We start from the raw sequence: 19,828 nt of genomic DNA, 5'->3' as shown, positions 1-19,828 counted from the left end.
GCTAGAAACACATCCAAAGAGAGGTAAAATATCCAGCAATAAGGACATCGTGAAAGCTTCTCTTTGGACTTCACAAGAAGTTCTTATTTAGAGCAAATTTCATCCGCTCAGGTTTCCTTCTGGAAACTTTTTACAGAAACTGGTTAGAGTAACATTCAATCTTTTTCTTGTGAACTATTTCCTTAAACTGCCTGTTCATAGTACGGATACTCCAGTTTTTGCAAATTTTAAAGTAACTTATCCAGATGTTACCGTCTCTAGATCAATACCTAAACACAATCCAAAAATTGAACATAAACGAAATGAATTGAACGCATTTGCTCAAATAGTAACATGAAATAAATATTGAAACTAAATATTAGCCTGATTAACGAGAAGGAATGCCAATAGACTTTTACTGCCAGATATTTTCAATTCAGCAACACAAAGATATCATAATCCCTGTGTACAGTATTTTATTTGGCATTTTAAAAGTTGATTTCATTGCTTGGTGTTTGCCTTATATCTTTGTGTTGACCTTGCTACTTTGGATTTCTGTCAAGTTTTCTTTCTCTAATTTCGTCTCCTCTTTTGTGCCCTCTTTGCTAGTTTTGCTGTTTGTATTTTATGTTTGCTATTCCATGTGTACTCAGCTTTGTTCACTAACTTTTGATTATATTATCTATGTTTCTAAAATATGTCTGAAGACAAAGGACCAGTTAAGGCGCAAATACTGAGAACAAGTAAAAAAGAAAATGAGCAAACCGCCCAATACTATTTCCCTTAAGGGTTGAACCAGTACTCTTGGGATGACATACTTATCAGAGCTCCAAGATTTATTTAGAAACAGAAGATAGAATTAGAAAAAAAAAGAAAAGAAGAAAAAAAGCCAAAGAAGATGACAGTGAAAAAACTAAGCAAAGAATTTCAAAGATGAATTTTTGGTGAGTTAGAACTTTCATTTTCGAAGGGAGCAGAACTTCATGGAACATCCGTTCTCAGCCTCTTTCTACCTCTATTCAGTCTTCTAGAGATTCAAATATCTTTAGTAGTTATTCTTACTCCAAAGCAGCAGCTCATTTGACTGCTTATGGAGGATAGAAAGAGCAATTCTTAGAAGGAAAAAGCGTATTCCACTATCCTGGAAAGTCCAAATAAAACAAATTGAATCTTCTGGACGGTCGATTGGTTCACTGAAGAAATACAGGATACCCCTTCAACAAAGAGTTAAACTACAAGTGGTCTATATGTTACCGAGAATGTCCGAAAGGGGTGAATTTAGCCAGAAATACATTTTTTTTTTCGTTGGATTTGGTCATTGTTGCCAGGCAACTTTTTTTAAGTTTTATATAAGTTTTGATGCTGACAGGTTAGGCTAACTTAGGTTTTTAACTCATTTCTGAGATTTATATCCTAATTTAACCTAATCCAACCTAACTGGTTCCTGTTTTTTTTTCTCGAGGACTTTTACTACCAAGGATTGCATAAAACTGAAAAAGCAGATGGCAAAGCTAACTGAATCCAAGCAGAGAAAAAGGAATTACGGACACGTCATGATTGAATGTATACATTAACTAGATTTTGGACATTCACAGTAACATTTACGTATCCAAAATACCTCTGCAGATTCAAATCCATCTTAGCCAAAATATGAGACCCCCAAAATTCAAAAGACCTACCATAACCCATTCTTCTGACTTGTAAATCCACTTTGACTTTTTTCGTTTGTTCTACCTGGTCAGATACTGATTCCCTGGTTTGAGATGATCCCCCAGGGGTGTTGGTGAAAAGCCGCTGCTGTGCTTGCAGCTGTTCATTCCATACCTTGAAAAGAGGAATTATAGATGGCGCAGTCCTTCACATCACTGTACCAGAATTCATTGGGGGTATTTTAAAATTTTATGCGAAATATGTTTGGCTGCTAGAAATCCTGTAATGCACGAATCCAGTAATGAAAATAGGTTTAAAAGAGTGATATTAGGACAAGCAATCTGAGGAACAAAGTGCTCAAGGCTATCCTTAATATTCTACGTAATTCCAAAATCTAAAGAAGACACACGAAATGGGAAGTGAGGAAACACAGCACAGTAAGTGGCTACATTTTGCTTCCGGGAACTCAAAAAACGGTATATTACATAGAGTTGATTTTAAGAGCAAAGTTCTTAGCTTTCAGATTTTATTAAAAAAAAGTTTCTCTTGCGAAACGAAGATATTTTATTTCTTTTATATGAAAGAACAATATTATTATCAATTTGAAAAAAGGGTAGCTTCTGAAACCTTGCGATTCAAGTAATACAGAAGAAAATTAACTGGACCAGCTGAAAATTATCTTGGTTAGTAGGTGGAACGCAAACATAAGTTTCCCATGAAAAACTTCACAACACTAGCTCCAAAAGACTTGGAAGAATTTTCAATCATTTTGATTATTTCCCTACACAAATTCCTACAATAAATCGTACCACGGAGATTTTGAGAAGATTTGCACATATTTCTGCAGATAACTTCAAACAGCTTCGAAAGTTCTGCTTAGGTTTGCCAAAAAAAGACTTGGAAACTAAAAATTAGCCAGAATAACTAAAAGGAATGCTAATAGACTTTTAATTCGAAATAATTTCACTTCAGCGGCAAAAACACATGATGGTTCCTATATACAGTATTTTATTTCGCATTTCAAAAGTTGATTTGTACATGTTTTCCACATATGTTATTGTGTTGACTTTCCTACTTTTGATTTTTGTTGTAATATCTGTTTTTAGACTTGCATTACGTAATTCCTTTTACTCATTATTGACGTACTTATGTAAGCTTAAAAGTCATTGTAGTGAATAAGCATATTCTATCCAAATAGTCACGTACAATTTTCAAACGCGTAAAAGTTTATCTCAAATCATTTCTTTGTATCTAAATTCGTATTTATGTAGTTGCTGGGTTGAAGGGAAAAGCACAGAACAGTTGCTTTGTGTCCCTCCCCTGAAATACTTGAAAAATCTTTTACAGGCTAAATTAAGGCACGAGAACACAATTTCAAATCAAGGAACCTCATATTTACTTTTCATTATATTCTTTTAGCAATCGATCATACACTTTTATATGGATTAACAACTTCAGACACTTCAAAAAAAGGAATAACAGGGCAAATTAGGCTCTAGGAAAGTGTTTTAAGCTTCTACCATTGCTCATTCCAAACTTTTAAAGTTTAAAAGAGCACAAAAATAATAAATCTAATTTTTAAAAAAGTCATATTTGTCTTATAACCTTCCAAGCACCTTCAAATAAAATCTAACTCTAAGTCAAGTTCTGCTGTTTTTTCCCTTGAATACACAATAGTATATTTTGAACCATATGTCTCCTTCAAGAAAGGTGTTTTTTTTTTAATAAAATTTTTTGAGGAACCTGGAAGACCTTTTATGGGCACATGCTAAAGATATAGGACCATTTACATCACATTCATGTAGCACAAAATATGTCTGAACTAGCAAAATGCCCACCCATGTTCTCCATCTGTTTCCCAATATTGAATTACTCAATGGTCTTTAATGCTTAAAACTTTTCTGTTAAAAATTTGTTTACAATACAATGTGATTCTCGCTGTTGTGCGTTCCAAACCTTTTTCTTTAGCTGTCGCAATTCTCACTTTCACTACTTTCATATATATACATATATATATATATATATATATATATATATATATATATATATATATATCTATATATATATTTAATATATTTTTTAATATTTTTAATATATTTTAATATTTTTATATAATTTTAAAAGAGTGCAGATCCTACAAAATAAAACAGTACGTCTTCTTGGTAATTATGTAGAAAATGTGAATGATACCGCGTCATGTTTTAAGAAATTACGAGTGCTTAACATTGGTCAGATTCGAGATTATCAAGCTGCTGTTTTTGCGTATCGATGTTGCAATGATGTATGTCCTACAGTTTTTACCGGTTTTTTTCGAGTAAATCGTTCACTCCATGGGTATGAGACTAGAGAGGCAGATAATTTGATTGTTTAGCTCCGGCTATTTGGAATGATATCCCAACTGGCATTAGGGAGGCGGAACATATTGGGTTGTTTAAAGTAAATTTAAAAAAACATTTATTGGAAGTGGGGAGATAATTCTTTTTTTTCTTTTTCTTCTTTTTTTTTGAATTATTGTTAGCCTTTATTTATTTATATTCTGGTATTAAGGAGTAATTGAGTGAGAGTGTTTTGTCCTTCTTTAGTTTCCGTTTTTTTTAGTTTCTGTTTTTTTTTTTTTTCTTATTAAATTAGGTTGAGAATCAGAGGATTGCAGCCGTCCAACATCAGGCTCTTTGAGCCTTCCCCAGGGCGGTTGTGTGTATTTATAGTTTTTATAATTAGTAGTTAATAAAGATAGTTCTAATCTCATATATATATATATATATATATACTAGCTGTTGGGGTGGCGCTCCGCGCCTCCCCAACACCTAGTTGGTGGGGACAGTTCGCGCCCCCCAAGCCCCCCGCGCGCGTAAGTCGTTACGCACCATATTAGTTACGCGCCATTGTAGCTGTGTCCCTGTGTCCCACCTGTGAATATAGATAGATATATATATATATATTTTCAACTACGTAAAACTTGCGAATATACAACATTCTTGGCTGTCCCATTGTCTGTGCATATAAATAGATTGTCAGGTTTACAGACTCTTGAACATGCAACATATAATTGTCCATGGGAAAAACAATCTGTATTCAGATCTATACCTCATTATTCTAATGATTGCCCTTGAGCTTTGTTGATGGTGATTGCTAATCGAACATTCCCTGTGTCCCCGTCGTCATTTATATATCCCCCTGCGCCCATCGGCGTCCCCGTTGTAGTTGTTTCCCTGTGTCCCGGTCGTCATTTGTGCCCCGGTGTCCCAGTGTGTAATTTCTCTTTGAGTGTCGCGGTCGTCATTTATATTCCCTGTGTCCCGGTCGTCATTTTTGTCCCGGTTGTCATTTATGTTCCGGTGTCCCGGTCTGTAATTTCTCTTTGAGTGTCCTGGTCGTCATTTATATTCCCTGTGTCCCGGTCGTCATTTGTTTCCCGGTGCTTTGTTGATGGTAATTGCTAATCGAACATTCCTTGTGTCCCGGTCGCTTTCTCTTTGAGTGTCCCAGTCGTCATTTATATTCCCTACTAGCTGTTGAGGTGGCGCTTCGCGCCACCCCAACACCTAGTTGATGGGGGCGCTTTGCGCCCCCCGAGCCCCCGCGCGCGCATAAATCGTTACGCGCCATATTAGTTGTGCGCCATTGTAGTTGTGTCCCCGTGTCCCACCTGTCAATATATATATATATATATATATATATATATATATATATATATATATATATATATATATATATATATATATATATATATATATATATATATATATCTATATATATAAAAATAAGTTGTCTGTCCGTTACGCCAGATTATATTTTCTATATATATAAAAGAAAACAAACTAGAATGTAAAAACTGGAAATTGCATAAATATTTCGAAATATTTTGACAATAGATTAAAGTAATTCGAAAAAAGAAAAATGGTAAAAAACCAAAAAAAAAACTAAAAAGAAAAAACTAAAAAAAAAATTAAAAATTGAAAAAATAAAAAAAAGAAAAAACCCAAAAAGAAAAAACATAAAAAAATAAAAAAGATAAAAAACTAAAAAAAAACTAAAAAAGCTAAAAAACAAAAAAAAAAGAAAAAACTAAACAAACTGGGAATTGCACAAATATTTCAATATATTTTGACAATATATATAAAAATAAGTTGTCTGTCCATTACGCCAGATTATATCTTCTATATATATAAAAGAAAACAAACTAGAATGTAAAAACTGGAAATTGCATAAATATTTCGAAATATTTTGACAATAGGTTAAAGTAATTCGAAAAAACAAAAATGGTAAAAAACTAAAAACAAAACTAAAAAGAAAAAACTAAAAAAAAACTAAATAAAAAATTAAAAAAAGAAAAAAACTTAAAAAGGAAAAATGTAAAAAAAATAAAAAGGTAAAAAACTAAAAAGAAAAAAAAACTAAAAAAAACCTAAACAGCTAAAAAAAAAAGAAAAAACTAAAAAAACTGGGAATTCCACAAATGTTTCAATATATTTTGACAAAAGATTAAGGTAATTCGAAAACCTTAAAACAGATACCCAAAATTTGAGGTTTATTATCAATAAAAAGAAGAAACTTAAAAAAGAAAAACTAAAAAAGAAAAAAATAAGAAAAGAAAAAACTAAAAAAGAAAAAAAACTGAAATGAAACTGTATCTATATATCTATATAAATGACGACCAGGACACTCTAAGAGAAATTACAGACTGGGATACCGGGACACAAATGACGACCGGGACACAGGGAATATAAATGACGACCTGGACACAGGGATACAACTCCAACGGGGACGCCGGGGGCACAGGGGGATATATAGATGACGACGGGGACACAGGGAATGTTCGATTAGCAATCACCATCAACAAAGCTCAAGGGCAATCGTTAGAAAAATGCGGTATAGATATGAATACGAATTGTTTTCCCATGGACAATTATTATGTTGCATGTTCAAGAGTTGGTAAACCTGACAATCTATTTATATGGACAGACAATAGGACAGCGAAGAATGTTGTATATTCGCAAGTTTTACGTAGTTAAATATATATCTATATATATAAAAATAAGTTGTCTGTGTGTGGATCTGTGGATCAGGTGACGTCATGTTTGTCCGCATATGACGTCTGAATTATTTCACACTAATACAAAAGAAGAAAAAAACTAAAAAAGGTAAAAACTACAAAAAAAACTAAAAAGAAAAAAAAACTAAAAAAGCTAAAAAACTAAAAAAAAACTAAAAAAAAGGTAAAAATCTAATAACTAAAAAAAAACTGAAAAAAATAAAAAAAGGCAAAAACTACAAAAAAAATAAAAACTAATAAAAAAACTAAAAAAGCTAAAAAACTAAAAAAACTAAAAAAAACTAAAAAAAGGTAAAAAACTAAAAAAAACTAAAAACTAAAAAAGAAAAAAACTAAAAAAAAGGAAAAAACTGAAAAATAAAAGAGAAAAAGAAAACTAAAAAAATATGAATAAATATATATAAAAATAAGTTGTTTGTGGGTTATGTCTGTCTGTCTGTCTGTCGAGTGACGTCGTGTTTGTCCGCATATGACGTCTGAATTATTTCACACTAATACAAAAGAAGAAAAAAAACTAAAAAAGGTAAAAACTACAAAAAAAACTAAAAAGAAAAAAAACTAAAAAAGCTAAAAAACTAAAAAAAACTAAAAAAAGGTAAAAAACTAAAAACTAAAAAAAACTGAAAAAACTAAAAAAAGGCAAAAACTAAAAAAAAAACTAAAAACTAATAAAAAAACTAAAAAAGCTAAAAAACTAAAAAAACTAAAAAAACTAAAAAAAGGTAAAAAACAAAAAAAAAACAAAACTAAAAAAGAAAAAACTAAAAAAAAGGAAAAAACTGAAAAATAAGAGAAAAAGAAAACTAAAAAAATATTAATAAATATAAAAAATATAAATATAAATATAATATAAATTAGCAATCAACAAAGCACCGAGACACAAATGACGACCGGGACACAGGGAGTATAAATGACGACCAGGACATAAGTAAAAAAAAAAAAACTAAAAAAACTAAAAAAATGGTAAAAACTACAAAAAAACTAAAAACTAATAAAAAAACTAAAAAATCTAAAAATCTAAATAAACTAAAAAAGAAAAAAAAGAAAAAAGGAAAAAAATAAAGGAGAAAAACAAAACTAAAAAATGAATGTATATACAGACCGGGACACCGGGATACAAATGACGACCGGGACACAGGGAATATAAATGACGACCGGGACACAGGGACACAACTACAATGGGGACGCCGGGGGGCACAGGGGGATATAAATGACGACCGGGACACAAGGAATATAAATGACGCCTGGGACACTCAAAGAGAAATCAAAGACTGGAACACCGGGACACAAATGACGACCGGGACACAGGGAATATAAATGACGACCGGGACACAGGGACATAACTACAAAGGGGACGCCGGGGTGCACAGGGGGATATATAAATGACGATGGCGACTCAGGGAATGGTCGATTAGCAATCACCATCAACAAAGCTCAAGGGCAATCATTAGAATCATGAGGTATAGATCTGAATACGGATTGTTTTCCCATGGACCATTATATGTTGCATGTTCAAGAGTCGGTAAACCTGAAAATCTATTTATATGCACAGACAATGGGACAGCAAAGAATGTTGTATATTCGCAAGTTTTACGTAGTTAAAAACATATATATATATATATATATATATATATATATATATATATATATATATATATATATATATATATATATATATATATATATATATATATATATATATCTATATTCACAGGTGGGACATAGGGACACAACTACAATGGCGCGTAACTAATATGGCGCGTAACGACTTACGCGCGCGGGGGGGCTTGGGGGGGCGCGAAGCGCCCCCACCAACTAGGTGTTGGGGTGGCGCGAAGCGCCACCTCAACAGCTAGTATATATATATATATATATATATATATATATATATATATATATATATATATATATATATATATATATATATATATATATATCTTAAAAAGGGAGTTATGCACAACTTATGTTTACGAAAAGGTAAATATAGAGGATGAGAATTTAATTGAAAAGACTGAAGAAATACTTTTTATAAATTTTAATATTAAAATAAATGACAATGATAAAAAGTTCCCTTTCCTATATTGGACTGTAAAATTTCATAAGATCCCCCTAAACCACGGTTTATTGCTGGAGCAGCTAAATGTCCAACCCGCATTGCTGCTACTGACCTTTCTTTAATTTTAAAGGAAATTGTAAATAAACTTAAAACCTATTGTTCTGGTATTAAAAAATTTTCGAATTTTAATCCATATTGGATTGTTAATAATTCACTGCAGGTGATAGATTCTTTAACAATGGTTTCAGCTAAAAGAATTGAGTCTTTCGATTTTGCGACAATGTATACTAATTTATCACTTAATGTAGTGTTTGATAATTTAAAAACTGTTATCAAGAAATTTTTCCTCTTATCTAGTAAAAGGTTCTTAAAAATAGACATTTATAATAAAAAAGCTATATGGACAAATTGCTTTAATACTACAGTTAACTTGAGATGTTATAGCTTGGATATGATTTTTGAGTTATTGGAATTTGTTTTATACAATACTTATATAAGATTTGGGGGTGATTTGTACAAGCAAATTGTGGGAATTCCCATGGGGGGGAATGCCAGCCCATTTATAGCTGACTTGTTTTTAAGTCAACTAGAATATAAATATATGATGGATAAGAATAATCCAATTAATTTAAAACATGCTTTGTCAAATAATAAAAGATATTTAGATGATATTTTGGTCTTAAATTGTAAGGATTTCATTGATATTTCTAAAAATATATATCCATCAGAGCTTATTCTTGAACCTAGTCATGGCGCTGGTCATGAAGATCATTTCTTAGATTTAAATATTCATATTTGTGATAATAATAAATTAAGTTTTAAAATGTATAATAAAACGGATGATTTTGATTTTGAAGTGATTAGTTTCCCATTCCCTGAAAGTAATATACACTCAAATATCACATATTTAGTTTAAATATGGCAATTTAAAAAATTTAGTTTTCATTATAACGAACTTTTAAATAAATATCAAAAGAATTATCTAGAAACACTTAAAGAAATTTTCAACTAATTTCGGAGGTTCGAGAAATGTTGTCGCAGCGCCATTTATTTTGAATTGTGTTTCTAATTGAGCGGATTTTCTAAAAAATTAACCACATGGTAAAGATGAATTTTATAATTGTTTAGTTCATTCAGGTTTTTTGCAATATGTTAATATTTGTGATTTGGTAAAATTTATAATATTTAGTTTACCTATTGTTGCTAAAGGGAGGGATATATTAACAGGATAAGCTTGTTTTGGTTTTACTTGGTTGTTTTACATTTGCTTTTTTTTTTCTTTCATAGGCATATATTTTTGGGGGTGATACCTGACGCGGGGATGCCATGGATATTCTGTGGTAGCCACAACACTGTGCTGGGTAGAGAATTTAGAGTGGCGAAACCCTATATAGGCCAGTGTATTCTCCTGATGAGCCCTTATGTTGGGTGTTGCCTCTGAATTATTTGTCTATATTATTTTTTCTATTGTTTGGTAAATGACGACTTATACTTATTGATGACATGACTGCCTGTCCATGGATTATTCTTTATGGTTGATTGTGTGTGGCTATGCTGTTTGACCTATGTGATTGTATGGATGAGTAGGGTTAAGGCCTCATTCAAGTGCTGGTCTATATTAATCACTAATTTAGGAAAACAGTCTTCCTTTTCTCCTTCTGTCTCTCTCTTTTTTTTCTTTTTGTGTTTGTGCTGTTGCATTGGTGATTTCTCTTTTCATGATATATATATATATATATATATATATATATATATATATATATATATATATATATATATATATATATATATATATATATATATATATATATATATATATATATATATATATATATATATATATATATATTCATGATATATATATATGTATTTAACTACGTAAAACTTGCGAATATACAACATTCTTTGCTGTCCCATTGTCTGTCCATATAAATAGATTGTCAGGTTTACTGACTCTTGAACATGCAATATATAATTGTCCATGAGAAAAACAATCCGTATTCAGATCTATATCTCATTATTTTAATGATGTGTCCCTGTGTCCTGGTCGCCATTTATATTCCCTGTGTCCCGGTCGTCATGACGTCATTATAAGTATGTAAGACTTTGTATATGACGTCATTATAAGATGACACTACAGACCGGGACACCGGGACACAAATAACGACCGGGATAAAGGGAATACAAATAACGACCGGGACACTCAAAGAGAAATTAGACCGGGACACCGGGACACAGGAAATACAAATGACGACCGGGACTCTCAAAGAGAAATTACAGACTGTTACACCGGGACACAAATGACGACCGGGAAACAGGGAACATAAATGAAGACGCGGGACATAGGGACAAAACTACAACGGGGACGCCGGGGGGGAGCACAGGGGGATATATAAATGACGACGGGGACACAGGGAATGTTCGATTAGCAATCACCATAAAAAAAGCTCAAGGGCAATCATTAGAATAATGAGGTATAGATCTGATTACGGATTGTTTTTCCCATGGACAATTATATGTTGCATGTTCAAGAGTCGGTAAACCTGACAATCTATTTATATGCACAGACAATGGGACAGCGAAGAATGTTGTATATTCGCAAGTTTTACGTAGTTAAAAACACACACACACACACACATATATATATATATATATATATATATATATATATATATATCTATATATATAAAAATAAGTTGTCTGTCTGTGGATGTGTGGATGGATGTGTGGATGGATGTGTCAGGTGACGTCACCTGAAAAAACTGGATTAGGTGACGTCAAAACTGAAAAAACTAAAAAAAGGCAAAAACTACAAAAAAAACTAAAAACTAATAAAAAAAATAAAAAAGCTAAAAAACTAAAAAAACTATAAAGGTAAAAACCAATAAAAAACTAAAAAAAAAACTGAAAAAACTAAAAAAAGGCAAAAACTACAAAAAAAAACTAAAAACTAATAAAAAAAGTAAAAAAGCTAAAAAACTAAAAAAACTAAAAAAACTAAAAAAAGGTAAAAAACTAAAAAAAATAAAAAATAAAAAAAAACTAAAAAAAAGGAAAAAACTGAAAAATAAGCTAAAATAAAGGTAAAAACCAATAAAAAACTAAAAAAAAAAGGAAAAAACTAATAAATGACGACACTCAAAGAGAAAGCGACCAGGACAAAAAACTAAAAAAAAAGGCAAAAACTACAAAAAAACTAAAAACTAATAAAAAAAATAAAAAAGCTAAAAAACTAAAAAAACTAAAAAAAGGTAAAAAATAAAAAAACTAAAAACTAAAAAAAAACTAAAAAAGGTAAAAACTAAAAGAACTAAAAAAGAAAAAAATAAATGACGACACTCAAAGAGAAAGCGACCAGGACAAAAGGAATGTTCGATTAGCAATCAACAAAGCACCGGGACACAGGGAGTATAAATGACGACCAGGACACAAGTAAAAAAAAAATTTAACAAAACTAAAAAGAAGGTAAAAACTACAAAAAAACTAAAAAGAAAAAAAAACTAAAAACTAATAAAAAAACTAAAAAATCTAAAAATCTAAATAAACTAAAAAAGAAAAAAAAAGGAAAAAAATAAAGGAGAAAAACAAAACTAAAAAACGAATGTATATACAGACCGGTACACCGGGATACAAATGACGACCGGGACACAGGGAATATAAATAACGACCGGGACACAGGGACACAACTACAACGGGGACACCGGGGGAAACAGGGGGATATAAATGACGACCGGGACAAAAAAACTAAAAAGAAATAAAAACTAAAAACTAATAAAAAAAACTAAAAAATCTAAAAATCTAAATAAGCTAAAAAAGAAAAAAAAAGGAAAAAAATAAAGGAGAAAAACAAAACTAAAAAACGAATGTATATACAGACCGGGACACCGGGATACAAATGATGACCGGGACCCGGGACACAGGGAATATAAATGACGACCGGGACACAGGGACACAACTACAACGGGGACACCGGGGGAAACAGGGGGATAACCTGACAATCTATTTATATGCAAAGACAATGGGACAGCAAAGAATGTTGTATATTCGCAAGTTTTACGTAGTTAAAACCATATATATATATATATATCTATATTCACAGGTGGGACATAGGGACACAACTACAATGGCGCGTAACTATTATGGCGCGTAACGACTTACGCGCGCGGGGGGGCTTGGGGGGGGCGCGAAGCGCCCCCACCAACTAGGTGTTGGGGTGGCGCGAAGCGCCACCCCAACAGCTAGTATATATATATATATATATATATATATATATATATATATATATATATCTATATATATAAAAATAAGTTGTCTGTGGATGGATGGATGGATGGATGTGTGGATGGATGTGTCAGGTGACGTCACCTGAAAAAACTGGATTAGGTGACGTCAAAACTGAAAAAACTAAAAAAAGGCAAAAACTACAAAAAAAACTAAAAACTAATAAAAAAAATAAAAAAGCTAAAAAACTAAAAAAACTATAAAGGTAAAAACCAATAAAAAACTAAAAAAAAAACTGAAAAAACTAAAAAAAGGCAAAAACTACAAAAAAAAACTAAAAACTAATAAAAAAAGTAAAAAAGCTAAAAAACTAAAAAAACTAAAAAAACTAAAAAAAGGTAAAAAACTAAAAAAAATAAAAAATAAAAAAAAACTAAAAAAAAGGAAAAAACTGAAAAATAAGCTAAAATAAAGGTAAAAACCAATAAAAAACTAAAAAAAAAAAGGAAAAAACTAATAAATGACGACACTCAAAGAGAAAGCGACCAGGACAAAAAACTAAAAAAAAAGGCAAAAACTACAAAAAAACTAAAAACTAATAAAAAAAATAAAAAAGCTAAAAAACTAAAAAAACTAAAAAAAGGTAAAAAACTAAAAAAACTAAAAACTAAAAAAAAACTAAAAAAGGTAAAAACTAAAAGAACTAAAAAAGAAAAAAATAAATGACGACACTCAAAGAGAAAGCGACCAGGACAAAAGGAATGTTCGATTAGCAATCAACAAAGCACCGGGACACAGGGAGTATAAATGACGACCAGGACACAAGTAAAAAAAAAAATTAACAAAACTAAAAAGAAGGTAAAAACTACAAAAAAACTAAAAAGAAAAAAAAACTAAAAACTAATAAAAAAACTAAAAAATCTAAAAATCTAAATAAACTAAAAAAGAAAAAAAAAGGAAAAAAATAAAGGAGAAAAACAAAACTAAAAAACGAATGTATATACAGACCGGTACACCGGGATACAAATGACGACCGGGACACAGGGAATATAAATAACGACCGGGACACAGGGACACAACTACAACGGGGACACCGGGGGAAACAGGGGGATATAAATGACGACCGGGACAAAAAAACTAAAAAGAAATAAAAACTAAAAACTAATAAAAAAAACTAAAAAATCTAAAAATCTAAATAAGCTAAAAAAGAAAAAAAAAGGAAAAAAATAAAGGAGAAAAACAAAACTAAAAAACGAATGTATATACAGACCGGGACACCGGGATACAAATGATGACCGGGACCCGGGACACAGGGAATATAAATGACGACCGGGACACAGGGACACAACTACAACGGGGACACCGGGGGAAACAGGGGGATAACCTGACAATCTATTTATATGCAAAGACAATGGGACAGCAAAGAATGTTGTATATTCGCAAGTTTTACGTAGTTAAAACCATATATATATATATATATCTATATTCACAGGTGGGACATAGGGACACAACTACAATGGCGCGTAACTATTATGGCGCGTAACGACTTACGCGCGCGGGGGGGCTTGGGGGGGGCGCGAAGCGCCCCCACCAACTAGGTGTTGGGGTGGCGCGAAGCGCCACCCCAACAGCTAGTATATATATATATATATATATATATATATCTATCTATATATATAAAAATAAGTTGTCTGTCTGTGGATGTGTGGATGGATGTGTGGATGGATGTGTCAGGTGACGTCACCTGAAAAAACTGGATTAGGTGACGTCAAAACTGAAAAAACTAAAAAAAGGCAAAAACTACAAAAAAAACTAAAAACTAATAAAAAAAATAAAAAAGCTAAAAAACTAAAAAAACTATAAAGGTAAAAACCAATAAAAAACTAAAAAAAAAACTGAAAAAACTAAAAAAAGGCAAAAACTACAAAAAAAAACTAAAAACTAATAAAAAAAGTAAAAAAGCTAAAAAACTAAAAAAACTAAAAAAACTAAAAAAAGGTAAAAAACTAAAAAAAATAAAAAATAAAAAAAAACTAAAAAAAAGGAAAAAACTGAAAAATAAGCTAAAATAAAGGTAAAAACCAATAAAAAACTAAAAAAAAAAAGGAAAAAACTAATAAATGACGACACTCAAAGAGAAAGCGACCAGGACAAAAAACTAAAAAAAAAGGCAAAAACTACAAAAAAACTAAAAACTAATAAAAAAAATAAAAAAGCTAAAAAACTAAAAAAACTAAAAAAAGGTAAAAAACTAAAAAAACTAAAAACTAAAAAAAAACTAAAAAAGGTAAAAACTAAAAGAACTAAAAAAGAAAAAAATAAATGACGACACTCAAAGAGAAAGCGACCAGGACAAAAGGAATGTTCGATTAGCAATCAACAAAGCACCGGGACACAGGGAGTATAAATGACGACCAGGACACAAGTAAAAAAAAAAAATTAACAAAACTAAAAAGAAGGTAAAAACTACAAAAAAACTAAAAAGAAAAAAAACTAAAAACTAATAAAAAAACTAAAAAATCTAAAAATCTAAATAAACTAAAAAAGAAAAAAAAAGGAAAAAAATAAAGGAGAAAAACAAAACTAAAAAACGAATGTATATACAGACCGGTACACCGGGATACAAATGACGACCGGGACACAGGGAATATAAATAACGACCGGGACACAGGGACACAACTACAACGGGGACACCGGGGGAAACAGGGGGATATAAATGACGACCGGGACAAAAAAACTAAAAAGAAATAAAAACTAAAAACTAATAAAAAAAACTAAAAAATCTAAAAATCTAAATAAGCTAAAAAAGAAAAAAAAAGGAAAAAAATAAAGGAGAAAAACAAAACTAAAAAACGAATGTATATACAGACCGGGACACCGGGATACAAATGATGACCGGGACCCGGGACACAGGGAATATAAATGACGACCGGGACACAGGGACACAACTACAACGGGGACACCGGGGGAAACAGGGGGATAACCTGACAATCTATTTATATGCAAAGACAATGGGACAGCAAAGAATGTTGTATATTCGCAAGTTTTACGTAGTTAAAACCATATATATATATATATATCTATATTCACAGGTGGGACATAGGGACACAACTACAATGGCGCGTAACTATTATGGCGCGTAACGACTTACGCGCGCGGGGGGGCTTGGGGGGGGGGCGCGAAGCGCCCCCACCAACTAGGTGTTGGGGTGGCGCGAAGCGCCACCCCAACAGCTAGTATATATATATATATATATATATATATATATATATATATATATATATATATATATATATATCTATATATATATATATTCACAGGTGGGACACAGGGACACAACTACAATGGCACGTAACGATTTACGTGCACGGGGGGGCTTGGGGAAGGGGCGCGAAGCGCCCCCACCAACTAGGTTTTACACAGCTAGTCTATTTATATACACAGACAATGGGACAGCGAAGAATGTTGTATATCCACAAGGCTTAAGCAGTTAAAAATTAGCACCTTGCATACGTGTTACTGTAGGGGGGGGGGTCTTAGGCCCGGAGAGAAATTACCGAAAGAAAGCGTGTCGATGCATCACAAGAGCAACGCGAAACAAGGCTTGCGGCTGATAGAGAAAGTAAAAAAAGAATGCGTGTCGAGGAATTACTAGAGTACATCTGAGGAGTTTCCAGTTGTATATAGGCAGGTTTTACGCCGTTAAAAATTAGCTCCTTGCACACGGATTGCTGGGGCACGTTCCGGAAAAAAAACTAAAAAATAAAGAACAAAAAAAATAAAAGAAGAAGAAAAAAACAAAAAGATAAATAACTAAAAAAAAATATTTTTTTATTTTTTAGTTATTTTGTTTTCTAATTTTTATTTTAGTTTCTGTTTTTTAGTTTATTTCTTTTTTAGTTTTTTTTTCTTTTTTAGTTTTTTTAGTATTTTATTTTTATTTTTATTTTCATGTATTAAAATGAAAACATTCTTATATATATATTGACGTCATACTCAGTGACGGACAGTACATTTTTATTTATATGGATATAAATGCATAGAAATGCTTTTATTTCTTACGGGGAACCAGCATGTAATGCACCAGAATGATCCAGAATGTAGCGAAATACTTAAAAAAATTGTATCAAACATAACATAAATGGACAAACTAAACATATCAGGCGATGGTGACGTTACCGCAAAGTGGCTTGAACTCATATCCTTCTCATTCGATAAAGAACATTAAACCACAGTGCTGCGATAACTGTTCATATAGATTGTTTTATTGGATATGTGATAGAGTTGGAAAACAACAGGCGCGGTATAGTACAAAGTGAGATGCAGGAAATTGCTCAAATGACACGCAGTTCAAAGAAAAACATAATTCTGTTTTTTTCAACACTTGAAAAAAGGCTAGGTAGTGATAACTTTATGAAAGTACTAGCTGTGTCCCGGCGGCTTCAACGCCGGGCCGAGCACGGCACGCGGCAGGCTTCTATATATGGATTCTCATTGTCCCTTGTGTTGTTCAACTGAATTTTTTCAAACATATTTGATTATTAAAGCAAGTCCAATTTCTAACAATGATATCCACTAAGCTTCAAAGTTTTTGTTTTCTTTTTTAAGGTGTTTGAATTCTTGTAATCCCATGTTTTTTAATTTTAGTTTTATAATTTTTTTTAGTTTGTTTCTTCTTTTTTTATTTTTAAGTTTTTGTTTTTAGTTTTTTTAACTTGTTTTAGGTTTTTATTTTTAGTTTTTTTTAGTTATTTACCTTTTTTAGTTTTTTTAGTTTTTTTCATCTTTTTTTGTTTTATTTTTCTTCTTTATTTTTAAGTTTTTTTTTTTCCAGAACGTGCCCCAGCAACACGTGTGCAAGGTACAAATTTTTAACTGCGTAAAACTTGCGGATATACAACTGGTAAGATCCGTTGGAATCATGAGAATGCGAGGAATAAGAACAGCCTCACCCTCAAAAGGCCCTGTCAAGATTGTTGCCTCCATTACGTTTTCCATTGTTTTTTTTGTTGTTTTTTTTTTTGAGGCAAGTTGCGTGCCATTGCAAAGCTTTGGTGGGTTAATATTTCGTAACAGTATTACTGGAACGTCTAGTTGTAGCGCGTGTGGTGGAAACCCTGGGAGATCCAGGGAATTTAAAAATTCAGATGGATAATTAACCGCTTCATTTGGTTCCGGAACTGTGTCGACTGACTTGTAAATTACTTCCTGGTCTCGAATCTTGGTCAAAATAATATTGTTGATATCGACTTCTTTATTCTTGGCTGCCAATATCGCTCGTTCTCTGAGCCATTTATGATTTTTATAATTGGTTATAATACTCGGAAATACCTTTTCAACAAATTCATTTTTGGACGTCGCTAAATTAAAGAATTCAGCAGGTCGTTGTATACGTCCTGAAATTGAGTCTACTGGGAGCTTTCCGTTTCCAATTGCCAGCAATTGATCTGAAAATGTTTGACCAGAGTCATCGTTTTACAATCGGACACGCATATTTATAGTTAATTTTAATGTCTTTACGTGTGCCCATAAATTAGAATTTTTCAGGCAAGCATTCATTTCGTCTGCAGGGGTTTATCTAGGTATCATAGGTAATGTTTGCCTGAAATCTGATTTTTGCCTAAAATCTGAATGTTTGCCTGAAATTCAGATGTATAATTAACCGCTTCATTTGATTTCAGAACTGTGTTGACTGACTTGTAAATGACTGCCTGGTCTCGAATCTTGGCCAGAATAATAATGTTGATTTGGACGTCTTTGTTCTTGGCTGCCAGAATAGCTCGTTCACTCAGCCATTTATTATTTTTATATTTGGTTAAAATATTTGGAAATGCCTTTTCAACCAAATCATTTTTTGACGTCACTAAAGTACAGAATTAGGAGGCAGTTGTTTACGTCCTGAAATTGAGTCTACTGAGAGCTTTCTGTTTCCAATTGCCAGCAATTGGTCTGAAAATATTTAACCAGAGTCATCGTTTTGCAATCGGACACGCATATGTATAGTTAATTTTAATGTCTTTACGTGTGCCCATAAATTAGAATTTTTCAGGCAAGCATTCATTTCGTCCACAGGGGCTGATCTAGGTATCATAGGTAATGTTTGCCTGAAATCTCCCGCAAGCAATATTAATGTGCTGCCAAAGGGTTTCGAATTCCCTCGCAAATCTTTCAAACATTGATCCAGAGCTTCGAGCGATTTTTTGTGTGCCATTGTGCACTCGTCCCAAATAATAAGTTTGCATTGCTGCAATACTTTACCCATCCCAGATGATTTGGAAATATTGCACGTGGAAGTTTCTGTAGAATGCAAATTCAGAGGCAATTTCAAAGCGGAACGAGCAGTTCTTCCACCAGACAGCAACGTTGCAGCTATTCCGGACGACGCAATTGCCAACGCTATATCATTTTTTGATCGAATTGATGCCAGAATAAGTTTTATCACAAACGTTTTACCAGTACCTCCTGGCGCATCCAAAAAGAAAATTTCTCCAACGTTGTTATCGACACAATGAATTATCGTATCATAAATGTCTTTTTGTTCCGACGTTAACTTGGAAATGTTATTTTGTACATACGACAATAGATCACTCGTACTGTAACTTTGTTCACGATCCAATTCTACACATGTCGAAACAGCAGCGATACGGTTAGGTGAAGGCATTCCCAAATCCTGAAGAGGTTTGTTTGCCATACGTACGCACAAATCTTCTATAATAACTAAAGTGTAGTTATAAATTTCTGATGTAAAATCAAAAGTCATATCTGACGTCTCTAACTGTTTTCGATGGAGTATATCTTCGGACATTTTTGACTTATATTTTTCCCATCGCTCTGTAGGAGCTGATGGAGAGCAAGTTGTTAAAATG

At 32.2% G+C, this 19,828-nt stretch overlaps 1 protein-coding gene across 1 annotated transcript in view; it reads right to left on the bottom strand.

The window, feature by feature from the left end:
* LOC136036317 (uncharacterized) overlaps positions 1-19,828 on the bottom strand; it is a 69,963-nt gene that overhangs the window by 3,469 nt on the left and 46,666 nt on the right. Inside the window, exon 3 of the mRNA XM_065718473.1 lies at positions 1,659-1,803. Within this exon, the coding sequence (XP_065574545.1) occupies positions 1,659-1,803 (145 nt within the window). The remainder of the gene's footprint in view (positions 1-1,658; positions 1,804-19,828) is intronic.

Source organism: Artemia franciscana, chromosome 2 (assembly GCF_032884065.1).
Source record: "Artemia franciscana chromosome 2, ASM3288406v1, whole genome shotgun sequence".
NCBI lineage: Eukaryota > Metazoa > Arthropoda > Branchiopoda > Anostraca > Artemiidae > Artemia > Artemia franciscana.
This window is presented reverse-complemented; position numbering and strand designations above follow the sequence as displayed.